The sequence below is a fragment of the Acartia tonsa genome, chromosome 15 (assembly GCF_053477335.1).
Source record: "Acartia tonsa isolate MP-2025a chromosome 15, ASM5347733v1, whole genome shotgun sequence".
Lineage (NCBI taxonomy): Eukaryota > Metazoa > Arthropoda > Copepoda > Calanoida > Acartiidae > Acartia > Acartia tonsa.
The window spans coordinates 17608379-17622793 of NC_137274.1; the positions used below are offsets into that span (position 1 = coordinate 17608379).

At 34.1% G+C, this 14415-nt stretch overlaps 1 protein-coding gene across 3 annotated transcripts in view; it reads right to left on the bottom strand.

Annotated features, from left to right (window-relative positions):
• LOC145307403 (DE-cadherin-like) overlaps window positions 1-14094 on the bottom strand; it is a 61372-nt gene extending 47278 nt beyond the window's left edge. For 2 of the 3 annotated variants that reach the window (XM_080149826.1, XM_080149825.1), the window contains exons 1-9: window positions 13846-14048; window positions 12360-12645; window positions 10564-10691; window positions 9529-9665; window positions 8079-8132; window positions 7163-7282; window positions 6242-6363; window positions 3004-3079; window positions 1723-1821 (exon numbers count right to left, since the gene is read on the bottom strand). In XM_080149826.1, the coding sequence (XP_080005952.1) occupies window positions 1723-1821; window positions 3004-3079; window positions 6242-6363; window positions 7163-7282; window positions 8079-8132; window positions 9529-9665; window positions 10564-10691; window positions 12360-12523 (900 nt within the window). In that variant the 5' untranslated portion in view covers window positions 12524-12645; window positions 13846-14048. Of the gene's footprint in view, window positions 1-1722; window positions 1822-3003; window positions 3080-6241; window positions 6364-7162; window positions 7283-8078; window positions 8133-9528; window positions 9666-10563; window positions 10692-12359; window positions 12646-13845 lie in introns of all 3 variants that reach the window. The other variant, XM_080149827.1, reaches the window with a different exon arrangement.
• Between the last annotated feature and the right edge of the window lie 321 nt (window positions 14095-14415).

Sequence of the window (14415 nt, forward strand, 5' to 3'; positions counted from 1 at the left end):
ATTAAAGAACATCCCCAGTGATGATCTACAAAGTTAGCCCTTCTGTAGATTACGAGTTAAAGAATCAGCCAATCAAAATTAAAGCCCCTAAAATTTAAAGGCCTCAGAATAAGACAACGTTATTATATAATAAGACTAGGGTAATAAACAGCCCAATATGGCTAGGACCCTACATATAGAAAAGACTTGCATTTTTAAAATTGTTGAAATTTGAAACCTTAAAAGCTGGCATTCTGATAAAATATTCGGTTCATTCATCATTTGTTTTTTGGAAAGTCAAAGCTTTTCTATAATTAGGGTCGATTCGTCCGTCCGTCCGGGTTAGCAGCTCGTTCGTTAATTTAGAGATGTTAGATAGTTGATACTGGAAAAGTTATTTATCGCATTTTATTATAGCTTTCCGCGAATAAAAAGAATCCAGAACCGGTTCTAATCCAACGGTTTCGATTAGTTATAATTTATCGCATCGTATTATAGACAGCTTTGCGCGGATATAAAGATTGAAAATGTCTCAAAACCGGTTCTAATCCACCGGATATCAATCAGTCTCGATGTTATACTCGAATATTTATTTATCTCATCGTATTATTATTTCCGCGGATATAAATCGGTTTCAAAGACATACTAGAATTTTTTTTATCTCGTATTCATTCGAATCCGGTGGATAGGAACCGGTTCTCATCCATACGAAAAAAACTATGTCGTATTATATTCAGCTTTCTACGAATATAAAAATGTAAAATCATAAGATGAAAACCAATTTTTTTAGCCCGTGCGCCTTCGGCACCTCGTACATTCTATATCCGCGGAAAGCTGTTTATAATACGATGCGAGAAATAACTATTATCGTATCGTATTATATACACACTTTCCGCAGATAATGAAGTTAAAATTAACTAGCCCATAACCGGTTATAATCCAGCGGATATTAATCGGTGACGAAGTCATACTTGAATATTTATTTACCGCATCGTTTTATGGGCACACTTTCCATGTATAATAAAACGGAAAATGGCTCCAAACCGGTTCTAATCCAGCGGATATCAAACGGTTTACCTCTATTACTTAATTAATTTATCGCATCGTATTATATACAGCTTTCCGCGGAAAATTAGCTCAGAACCGGTTGTAATACAGCGGATATTAATCGGTTTCATTCAAAGCCATTATACTATTATAATATTCATAATATAACGCATCGTATTATAGACACACTTTCCGCGGATAATAAACGGAAAATTGCTCCGAACCTGTTCTAATTCAGCGGATATCAAGCGGATTACCTCTATTACCTTTTAATTTAACGCATCGTATTATATACAGCTTTCCGCGGAAAACTAGCTCAGAACCGGTTGTAATACAGCGGATATTAATCGGTTTCATTCAAAGCCATTATACTATTATAATATTCATAATATAACGCATCGTATTATAGACACCTTTTCAGCGGATAATAAAACGGAAAATTGGTCCAAACCGTTTCTAATCCAGCGGATATCAAACGGTTTACCTATATTACCTTATAATTCATCGCATCGTATTATAACAGCTTCCCAAGGAAAACTAGCTCAGAACCGGTTCTAATCCAGCGGATATCAATAAGTTTCGATGCCATACTCGAATAGTTACTTATTACATAGTATTAGAGACAGCTTTCCGCGAATAATACAACGGAAAATGGATCCAAACCGGTTCTAATCCAGCGGATATCAAGCGGCTTACCTCTCTGAAGATTGGTGGTTTGTTGTTGCTCTCCTTGACGTCCACAGTGATGTCAGTTGTCGCCTCCTGCTGTGGAAATCCTTGGTCGCGGGCGATAGCCTAAACAATTAGGTATAATATAATTATACAGGGATCTAAAGGGATAAGACAATGGCCGATAAGTTGATGATTCACAAAATTATCCCTTCAACTAAAAATTAAGGGGGCGAAGTGGCGATTTACCAGTCCAAGGGGGGGGGGGGAAGTTTTGACACATTTGCGTAAACAGTGAGTATAGGCTTTATCTTTGGACTGAGAGGATAGGTTATTAGGGATAAAATCATTCTTATATGATGAACTTCCCCCAGATTTAAGATTTTTTGGATAGGCCTCCAGGTTCCAGAGCTCCAGGCCTCCAGGTCCTCTCTGTACAGGTAAAAATTAAAAAAAAATTTTTTTTTGAAGATTTAGAAGTCAACCTATGAAACAAAATATGCATATTTTTGAATGTTATTCACATATTTGAAGAAAAAAAATGCATATTTTGTTTCATAAGTTGACTTTTAACTCTTAAAAAAATTTTTTTTTTAATTTTTACCTGTACAGAGAGGACCTGGAGGCCTGGAGCTCCGGAACCTGGAGGTCTATCCAAAAAATCTTAAATCTGGGGGAAGTTCATCATATAAGAATGATTTTATCCCTAATAACCTATCCTCTCAGTCCAAAGATAAAGCCTATACTCACTGTTTACGCAAATGTGTCAAAACTTCCCCCCCCCCCCCCTTAGTTATAATGTTAAAAATAAAAGAAAACAGAATATTGATAGGGGTCGAAAATTCCCCCCCCCCCCCACCCACCCACACACACGAAACACCCCTCTATATCTCTACACATAGGTCTTCTACATCTCCACCCCTCCCCCTTGATAGAGCACCCTAATAAAGCCGGTTTAAAAAGTATATAAAGGGGGGTGTATGCCGATCCATTTCAAAAACATTTATCTTCATTTTTTTATACAATTATATATCCAAGGACGTTCAAGGGGGGGGGGTGTAAAGGGGTGATTACCTCTAAAATGAATTTCGGGATGCCGTAGTCACCCTCAAAATTTTGAATTTTTTATCCCCTCCAAATGAAAAAGCTTGGACGTCGTTTTATATCACTAGGTATAATTATCTATCTATCCATCTATCTATCTGTGAATTCATGTAGAAGAAAAACAGATCCTTGAGGTTTATCTATTTATCTGTTTATCTTACTATCTCTGTCTATCTATCTTACTATCTAACTATCTGTGAATACCTGAAGAAGAAAAACAGATCCTTGTGGTTTATCTAAGGCTTTGGCCAGAGTGACTACTCCAGTTATTTTATCAATTCTGAATAAATAGATATATTATTACTTGGCCAGTGTGACTACTCCAGTTATTTTATCAATCCTGAATAAATAGATATATTATTACTTGGCCAGTGTGACTACTCCAGTTATTTTGTCAATCCTGAATAAATAGATATATTATTACTTGGCCAGAGTGACTACTCCAGTTATTTTATCAATCCTAAATAAATAGATATATTATTACTTGGCCAGTGTGACTACTCCAGTTATTTTGTCAATCCTGAATAAATAGATATATTATTACTTGGCCAGTGTGACTACTCCAGTTATTTTGTCAATCCTGAATAAATAGATATATTATTACTTGGCCAGTGTGACTACTCCAGTTATTTTGTCAATCCTGAATAAATAGATATATTATTACTTGGCCAGTGTGACTACTCCAGTTATTTTGTCAATCCTGAATAAATAGATATATTATTACTTGGCCAGTGTGACTACTCCAGTTATTTTGTCAATCCTGAATAAATAGATATATTATTACTTGGCCAGTGTGACTACTCCAGTTATTTTATCAATCCTGAATAAATAGATATATTATTACTTGGCCAGTGTGACTACTCCAGTTATTTTGTCAATCCTGAATAAATAGATATATTATTACTTGGCCAGTGTGACTACTCCAGTTATTTTGTCAATCCTGAATAAATAGATATATTATTACTTGGCCAGTGTGACTACTCCAGTTATTTTGTCAATCCTGAATAAATAGATATATTATTACTTGGCCAGTGTGACTACTCCAGTTATTTTGTCAATCCTGAATAAATAGATATATTATTACTTGGCCAGTGTGACTACTCCAGTTATTTTATCAATCCTGAATAAATAGATATATTATTACTTGGCCAGAGTGACTACTCCAGTTATTTTGTCAATTCTGAATAAATAGATATATTATTACTTGGCCAGTGTGACTACTCCAGTTATTTTATCAATCCTGAATAAATAGATATATTATTACTTGGCCAGTGTGACTACTCCAGTTATTTTATCAATCCTGAATAAATAGATATATTATTACTTGGCCAGTGTGACTACTCCAGTTATTTCATCAATTCTGAATAAATAGATATATTATTACTTGGATGTTGCACCAGATTTTAATGTAATCTTAAAAAAGTGATGCTCGCAGCTGGCTAAAATAACAATACCGCCTAAACTATCCTTTTTACCCCATCCCATCCTACTGGATGAACGAACTGACCAATGAATGGGGTCAATTTTTGCAAGCTAAATAGACGACTAATTTTTCCCTGTCAATATATCCACGTATATCATATATCTAATCCCTAAAATCTTTTTGAATCTAGTAAAAACAGATAGGTAGGGGACAATATGGGCTTTAAATTACACTGGTACCAAAGTTTAAAAAACACGTTATCTTATAAGTTGTCTCAAAAAATGGGTTATTTTTAAATTTGTCGGTTCCAAACTATTTTTACTAATGATTTAAATCTACATTATAATATCGTTACCTAACTTATGCTTGTGGATAGCCCCAAGAGGCACTAGGGGCAACTAAGGAGGGGATATGGAAGTTGATCCCTCCACTTACAATTTTAGTTTTCAATAAAAAGGATATTAGTTTATTCCCCAAAATTGTTTTAACCCTCCCTGGACCTATGAGAAGCTACAGGAGAACCATATTGGTTCAACGGTTATTATTATTTGATATTAACAGACAAAAAAAATAGACATAATTTTATTAAATTAAGTAGGTAGTAAATATTTTTTGTTTGTAGCTTAAAATTTCGATAACTGCTGAGCCGATTGAGTTCTCCCTCTTAGGAAATCTACAAATAGGCTGCTGGATAGTTTTAGGCCTTTTCTCAGTCCTTCCCCAACCCTTCCTATACAGAGCCTTTAGGTGATAGGGGCGCAGCCAAGAGATAGAGGGGACAATGGGCTGTATATAACACTAGTCCCAAATGTATTATAATAACGTTTTCTTATTCGTTGGTTTAACAACTTTCGGGACTTTAGGGCATTTTGATTGGTTGATTCATTAAGTTGAGTGTTCAAACATTTCAACCACTAATTTTAATCTACAGAAGGGGTAATTTTGTGCATCATCATTGCGGATGTACATCAATTTATCGGCCATTGTATTATCCCTTTAGATCCCTGCGCACAGCCACTAGTAGTCCTTATAATGAAGAAGGTAATTCTAATTTCCTAATTTAAAGGAAGCCTTACATAAAATGTTATAATACACCTCTACTTAATTTTAACAAAACAAAAATCAATGACTATTAAGTCGCATTCTTTTATGACTAAGTAACAGGATGTTTGTCTGTATATGTGTGTGTTGCAAAAAAACCGCTAAACCGATATTGGTCTCCTTTACAGCTTGTGTAACTTCTCATAGTCTAATTACTTTGGGGGCGTATGCAATGAGGAATCGCAAATAGAAAAAAACCTATCCCTTCATATTTTAACTTTTAAAAAGTCAACACATCAAGATTTTATTATTTTTGGTTGATTTTTTTATATGATTTTGGAGGATTTTTATCCTATTTTTTAAGAATCAATATTATTTTGTTTAAATTTAAGACAGGCGTGAAATCAAATCTTTAATATTTTAAATATTAACACAAAAACTTAATTATGTTAACTATGTCTCTTCTTTCAATGTGTGTGTGTGTGTGTCTGTGTGTGTGTGTGTGTGTGTGTGTGTGTGTGTGTGTGTGTATTTAACATATTACTTAAACCTATCAAAGTTAAAATTTAAATTCTTATTTTTTGCTGTTAAAATATTAACAACAAAACATTGAATTTAAATAAATCAAAAAGTATTTAATGTACAGAAATGCTGAAGATCTTTTTAGAAAGCTCTATTATATGCAAGGATCTAAAGGGATAAGACAAAGGCCGATATATTGATATACATACCCAATCTTGATACACAAAATTAACCTTTCTGTAGATTAAAATTAGTGGTTGAAACTTTTGGATACTTAATAACTTAATAAACCTACCAATCAAAATTCAAGTCTCCAAAGTTGTAAGGCTAACGAATAAGAAAACGTTACTCTAAAACTTTGGGGTCTAGTGTAATAACACTTCCAAAATGTCCTCTTTCTGATAACTTGTTGGTTCTTTCAAGTGAGTGTCCAAACATTTCAACCACTAATATTACCTGAAATAGTCGATATCTGTGGGATATGTCAGGGGCCGGATCTCATATGTAATATTCTGGTTCACCCCCTCGTCAATATCCGTAGCGGATAGCCGCATTATTTCCGCTCCTGCGTCCGTGTCCTACAATACATTATGTAGAGTATTATAGACATATTCGTAGCGGATAGCCGCAAGACTTCCGCAAACGAGTCCGTAGTCTACCAAACAAAATTATAACATAACGTATTATAGACAGCTTTCCGCCGATAGAAAATTGAGCAGCAGGGTTAGTTTCCATGAAAACTTTGTACAGGTCTTTACAGGGGTGTATATTATCCAATAGGACCCCCCCCCCCCCACATCATATTATATCTAGTTTTCTACGAATTATAAAAATTTACAACCACAAGATTAAAACCAGTTTTGTTAACCCGTGCCTTCGACATCTCTGGGATAGAAAAACTGGTTCTAATGTTATAAATTGTAGATGTTTATAATACAATGCTAAACATAATTTCAGTATGGCATAGAACCGGTTCTAATAGGTTTCGAAGCAATACGGGAAAATACATATGTTATATTTTGTAACTATAACTATCTATAACTTCATACAAGTCACACTTTGATTGCACGCCCATTGTCTGAAAAGTCCTAACTGTGCATCGTATCATAAATAGCTGGCTTTCCTCGGATATAAAAATGTACAACCGTAAGATTGAAACCAGTTTTGTTATCCTGTGCCTTTGACATCTCGGGATTAAAAAAACTTACAAAAGTACATTTTTAATATCCGCGGAAAGCTATTTATGTACGAGGCAAAAAATAACTATTATAACATAGTATTATAGACAGCTTTCCGCGGATACTATGCGGATAGTATGACTAATAACCAGTTCTAATCCAGCGGATTCAAAGCAGTTTAAAAATAACTACGACCAACCTGTGCCAGAGGAATTTCATAGCTGGCTCTGTCGAATATTGGAGCGTTGTCGTTGATATCCTCGATGATAACAGTTATAGTGCAGACATCCTCCAGTGAGGGGTTTCCACGATCACTGGCCTAAACATAAAAATAATTTGGTATAGTCCCTTTCGTGGCAACGCCCCTTAAGGGGCGATTGGACATATTTTCAAAATGGCTTTTAATAGGTAAGGTTAGGTTATATTGGGTTAGGTGATTGCCCCGCAGGGGCTATAAAAAAGGAGAAAAGCTACTGTGAAAAATACGAAGAATCGCCCCTTAAGGAGCGTTGCAACGATCACTTGCCTACACATACATAATTTGGTATAGTCCCTTTCGTGGCAACGCCCCTTAAGGGGAGATTGGACGTATTTTAAAAAAAATGGCTTTTAATAGGTTAGGTTATATTGAATTAGGTGAATGCCCCGCAGGGTTAAAATAATTTTGTAAGAATAAGTAAGATTTAATTATTTTTTTCAAGAAAAAAATTGAGAGAATAGGGAAGAATGATTAAGTAGACTTTTCCTTTTAAAGGGGTAGATGCACGAAATAAAATTTAGAGAACTTCGTATTTTTCTGTTCAATAGTTTAAACTACATCTACCCATAGGACATTTATTTGAAATTCTACCAGGTAGTTTTTAAAAATAACACGACTTGAAAATCATATTTTTCGGAAATACCTATGCAATTTATATGGCTGTCCTATTTTCATATTAACAGCATAAAGACTATTTTGGTGGTGCCTAATTGTTTAATATTTATTTTTATACAATATTACATATTTTAGACGGTATTCTTTTAACTTATGCTTGAAATCATCTTTCTGAAATGCACTTCATGCAACTAACCCTTTTGTTGGGCAAGATTTGTAACTGAATGATTAATATTTTTACCTTTACAGTGACGTAGTCCACCTTTTCTCTATCTGGTTCATCACGGTTGAAGATCTAAAAATAAAACAAAATTAATTTTCATTAAAACTGAGGTTTATTTTTAATTTATTAGGTGTTGTCAGAGCTGGATCTTTAAATCATTTTAGTGGTTAGCCAGATCGGGGCGCGCCGAATTTCAGCCAATCACAGCGCGGCATTTCATAAAATGCTGTGCTCTCATTGGTGGAAAAATGGCACACCACGATCTAGCTCCCCACTAAAATGATTTAAAGATCCAGCTTAGGTACGCCGTATCTTGGGAGAGAGCACATACCGGGGATGTATATTCTGCACAAGATTTATATTATTCCCCTGCTGCAAAACATCTAATTCCCTTCCCCTAAATTTTCCCCCCAAAAAAGGGGGAAAATGTTTTCAGTAGGTACCTACTTTAAATTATTAATTTCCTCCCCTCCCACAATTTTTTTTCTATTATTCCCCCATAGGAAAAGGTGGATAGTAAACATTAAAACCCGGTATTAATCCAGCGGATATTAATCGGTTTAGAAGCCATACTGGAATAGCTATAATCAATCGTAGCGTACTATAGACAGCTTTCGTGGATAGTAACATTAAAAACCGGTATTAATCCAGCGTATATTAATCGGCTTCGAAGCCGCCATACTGGAATAGTTATAAATAATCTATCGCATCGTACTATGGGCAGCTTTCCACAGATAGCAAGTAAACATAAAAACCGGTAATGATCCAGTGGATATTAATCGGTTTCGAAGCTATAATTATTCGCATCATACTAAGGACAGCTCTCTGCGGATAGTAAACAAATACCGGTATTGATCCACCGGATATTAAACGGTTTTAAAGCCATATTTATTCGCATCGCACTACAGACAGCTTTCCACAGAGAGAAACATTAAAAACCAGTATTAATCAAGCGGATATTAATCGGTTTCGAAGCCATACTGGAATAGTTATAATCAATCGCAACGTCCTAAAGACAGCTTTCCGCGGATAGTAAACATAAAAACAGGTATCAATCAAGCGGATATTAATCGGTTACGAAGCCATAATTATTCGCATCGTACTATAGACAGCTTTCCGCGGATAGTAAACATTAAAACCAGTATTAATCCAGCAGATATGAATCGGTTACGAAGCCATAACTATTCGCATCGTACTATAGACAGCTTTCCGTGGATAGTAAACATTAAAACCAGTATTAATTTAGCAGATATGAATCGGTTACGAAGCCATAACTATTCGCATCGTACTATAGACAGCTTTCCGTGGATAGTAAACATAAAAACCAGTATTAATCAAGCGGATATCAATCGGCTTTGAAGCTATACTAGTATAGCTATAACGTACTTTAGACAGCTTTCCGCGGATAGTAAACATAAAAACCGGTATTAATCCAGCGGATATTAATCGGTTTCGAAGCGGAAATTACCTTATTAGTGGTGATAACGCCGGTGGAAGGATTGATGTTGAACTTTTTGTTGGTGGACACAATGCTGAACAGGATCTGGCCAGCGCCAGTAGCATTGCTGTCCAGGTCCACTGCTTGCACTTGCATCACCTCGGTATCTAGATAGATAGATAGTTAAGTTAGTTAGATAGATAGATAGATAGATAGATAGATAGATAGATAGAAAGATAGATAGGAAGATATATAGATAGATAGATAGATAGATAGATAGATAGATAGATAGATAGATAGATAGATAGATAGATAGATAGATAGATAGATAGATAGATAGTTAGATAGATAGTTAGATAGATAGTTAGATAGATAGTTAGATAGATAGTTAGATAGATAGTTAGATAGATAGTTAGATAGATAGTTAGATAGATAGTTAGATAGATAGTTAGATAGATAGTTAGATAGATAGTTAGATAGATAGTTAGATAGATAGTTAGATAGATAGTTAGATAGATAGTTAGATAGATAGTTAGATAGATAGTTAGATAGATAGTTAGATAGATAGTTAGATAGATAGTTAGATAGATAGTTAGATAGATAGTTAGATAGATAGTTAGATAGATAGTTAGATAGATAGTTAGATAGATAGTTAGATAGATAGTTAGATAGATAGTTAGATAGATAGTTAGATAGATATTTTGATAGATAGTTAGATATATAGTTAGATAGATAGTTAAATAGATAGTTAGATAGATAGTTAGATAGATAGTTAAATAGATATGTAATTCGATAGATATTTAGATAGATAGTAAGATATATAGTTAGATAGATAGATAGATAATACATGTGAATAAGAACCATACCTATCGGCTCAGCGGTTGGCGAGATCCCTCTATACAGATATACAGATGTACATACTGTTACTTTATTATGAAGATTGTTACTTACCTACTGGCTGTTCTTCAAAATCATTTATACTGGATGAAAAATTAATAACAAAACATACAAAGAGCCTTGGTAGGTATAATATGAAGTTTGACTCTTTGCAATAATAAAACCTACCTATTGGCTGTTCTTCTTTGATGGATGGTTTGTGTTGGCAGTTTTGAATATTAGGTTTGTGGATATTCTCCACCTGTTCCCATTGTAAGTCTGGGTCAGAGGGTATCGGAGACGGGGACCGGCGCCATCTGAAAAAAGAAAAACAATATATTGGCTGATTTAGAGAGTGTGATTATTTTAGTACAGTTTTGTATCTCTATTGGCGTAAATAGGGAAAAGGTAATGTGATTCTGACAAACAATTCTAAAGGAAAAATTTACCCATAACCCCCTTCTCATTTTTCTCCCCCTCTTACCCAATCCCCTTCAGTTACGAGAAAAACAAGTTTTACTCCAACAAAATATTAAATTTTGCGGCATTTTCAATTAGAATTATTTGCATGAATAGAAGCCCTTGGGCGTAATGAACAGTTTATTTTTGGTAACGAAGATACACACACAAACTTTAGGGTACCTATATAAAATAAGTCCCCAAGACTACCTACCCTTACCTACCCCTTCTGTTTATAAAAATTATTTAAACCAACAAATAAGAAAACGTTGTTAAAAAACGTTAGGTACCAGTGTAATTTAATATCCAATGACCCCTACCTCCCTTTTAATTTACATCGAAAAAAATTAAACCTGCTACTTTGACAGTTAGAGCAACTCAAAATTTATTTTCTCAAGAAAAACTTTAAAATCAAAAGAGAGAGTTCGACCAAGAAGAGTCTAAAGGGATAAGACAATGGCAAATAAATTTATGTATATCCCCAATGATGATACACAAAATTACTCCTTCTTTATATTAAAATTAGGGGTTGAAACGTTTAGACATTCAACTTAATGAAAAGACCAATCACAATTCACTGAAGTTCCCAAAGTTGTTAGGCCAACGAATAAAACATTGTAAAAAATTTTGGACTAGTGTAATAAACAGCCCGTTGTCCCCTCTTTCACTCGTTAAACAAATTCGTCTCCTTCGTTTGTGTAAGAATGGATAACATTAGGTAGTTTAGATACCTACACAATATTTAACACAAGCTAGTTTACAGAAAGCGCCAAGTATAACAATGACTTAATTTGGGACACCTCCCATACTTGGGGAGTGTTAGGTAATATAGAGTCGGGCTTCTATAAAACATACCTAACATACTAAATCGTGAAGCTTGAATTGGCCCTAGCTGGTGGCTATACAATTGTGTCATGTCCTACACCATGTCGACGGCTACACGCACACATACACACACACACAAACAATGGTAAATATCCTATATATTAAAAGTAACAGGATCCATCTGTATGATTTTTTGGGTGATTCAGAACATTTAAATTTTGGGTGGGAAGAAACTCCCTCTCATACAAACACACACTAGGTACTATTATAGACCACACCTTTGAAAATTTGTCTAGGTTAGGTATATAATTAGGACATTAAATAGTTTTTAGATGATAAAAGTAGAAATATGCATTATAAGATTCAAACCTTTAATCAAGTCACTCTGCTTTTTTCCTAGCTATTTTTAATAGCTGCCACCTTTGGCTTTACTAAGGAACTTAAAATAGTGGTCACCATTTGAAGTTAGGGTCTACTCTACCTCATGGGTCTACAGGGAAAAGACGATGGCCGATAATATGATGTACAACCCCAATAACGACAAATTTACCCCTTTTATAGATTACAATTAATGAAACTTTAGATACTGAACTTAATAAACCAATCACTCAAAATTCAATTTAGTTGTTAAGCCTACGAATAATTCATTATTATTAAACTTTGGGGACTAGTGCAATAAACACCTCCCTAACTTTCTTTACCTGCTGTTTAAGTTTGAAAAGGATGAAAATTTGTCTTGGTTCCGCCGCGGCAAATTTAGACTTGACTCTGCCGGAGGAATTGATAATAAAGCAGCTGCCAGCCAACAGCTGACTGCCAGCCGTGAAACCGACATTGTCACTGATTTAAAGGTCCGGTTTTTCATTGTTCACTTTTGTATATTGTCGACAATCGACAAAAAAGTTTTTGACAAATATTCTGTGTTTATAACATGACAATTTCTTTTAATTCTTTACAAATTCTTCATTGGCGGGTTTCACTTAAAACCTGAAAAATAAATACCTAGGTAAAAGTTGAATTACACAAAAAAAAATTATTTTATGATTTGATTATTTATGTCTTGTTTATATTGTTGTACTTTGTTTGTCGAACAATAGAATAAAAATATCAAACAAAAGTTGATGTCAAAAAAGTGAAAATCATTATATTTTAAATGGTAATGTTTATACCTATAGTTGCTACGGTTCCTAAATCATACCTATAGAAATAATGATGCAAAGTTTAAAATCACAAGGACAATTCCAACAAATATAAATTAAAAAAGACATATAGTTGGATAGATTGTTATAGATAGATAGATAGATAGTTATTAGTTAGCATACGGGAGGGTAATCCCGTATGGGTGAAATTTCTATAGAACTATAATAGATAGTTAAGCAAGTGTTTTTTTTGTCTGTAGCTTAAGATCTCAATAATTACTGAGCTGATTGGGTTTTCTATTTTAAATAGGCTTCACATAGGTTCCCGTGATGGTTTTAGGCTATTTAGCTTTCTAATTTAAGTCTTTGGGATGGGGTTTTAACTTTTTAAGCTTTTTCCAGCCTTTTCCTTTATTTTTGAATAAAGAGCCCCTATGCTAGGGGCTCTAGCGCTAGTATTTCTTAAACTATTGTTCAAAAAATCTCGAAAATGGCTCGTTGGGAATAGACAATTTTTATGTTAATATGAGGCTATGAGGGGTTTAAGCTATTTTATGGCGAAATTTAAGAAAGTACGAAACTTAAAGTGAGTAGTTACGTAGATCCTATTATATAAAGTTGCGAAGGATCTCGATAATCGCTGAACCGATATGGTTCTACTTTACAATGAAGCTTCTTCTAGGTCCAGGAAGTTTAAAAACTATTTTGGGGGATGTTATCTTCACCCTCCCGATGAGAAATGGCCCTCACACCACCCCCCCCCGCCCCCCCCCCCCAAAAAAAAAAAAAGATATCAAAAATTCTTGGCAGCTTAAGAAAAAAATTTAAGGAACATTCACCAAAAAAGAACACAATACCTAATCAGTTTAATTCTAAAATCGCAACAAAAGACAAAAACACCGAAAATAAGCTCCAAACGGTTCAATGATTGCCAAGATCTTAACATAACGTCAAAAAAAACTTTTTAGCATACAGATGGACATATTAACGTACATTTTTCATTCAATTATGAAGTAACTTCACAACAAAAATTAAATCATTTTTTTACCTGTTTTAATAAAACTTGTTTCTAAAAAAGCTCGAAACATAACTTTTTTAATTTCACCATTTTTTCTGAACATAATATTTTCAAATTCACATTTTAACAACTTTTTTTCTCTTATTTATATAAAAACTTTTGTTTATTTCTTGTATCTGAAGGATAATAAAGAAAGAAAACACACCTAACTTAATTTTCTGACTAATAAGACAAGAGTAGCCGCTTACTTTACTTGCCGCGGTTTCCACGAAAAAAAAATATGCATATTGTCACCATAATGTATAACAACTATAATAATTTTATATTTATTTTAAAACAGAAAAAAATCTACGAAAATTTAAAATTCGTGGATTTTTATTTTTTTTATTTTGGAAGATTTTTTATTTTAAAAATTAATTTGTAGTGATTGTGTAATTTTAATGGTTTTAGGAATCTGGCTTACGAAGGGTAGACAGGCAAATATTATCTCCCTTAATCTCCACCCCTCCTTTTTATGTTCCCTTTATCTAAAAATATCCTTCCCCTTTTCCCCCTGTGCTCTGCTCATCGCCCCCCTAGCAGATTAAAGCACCCTCCTAG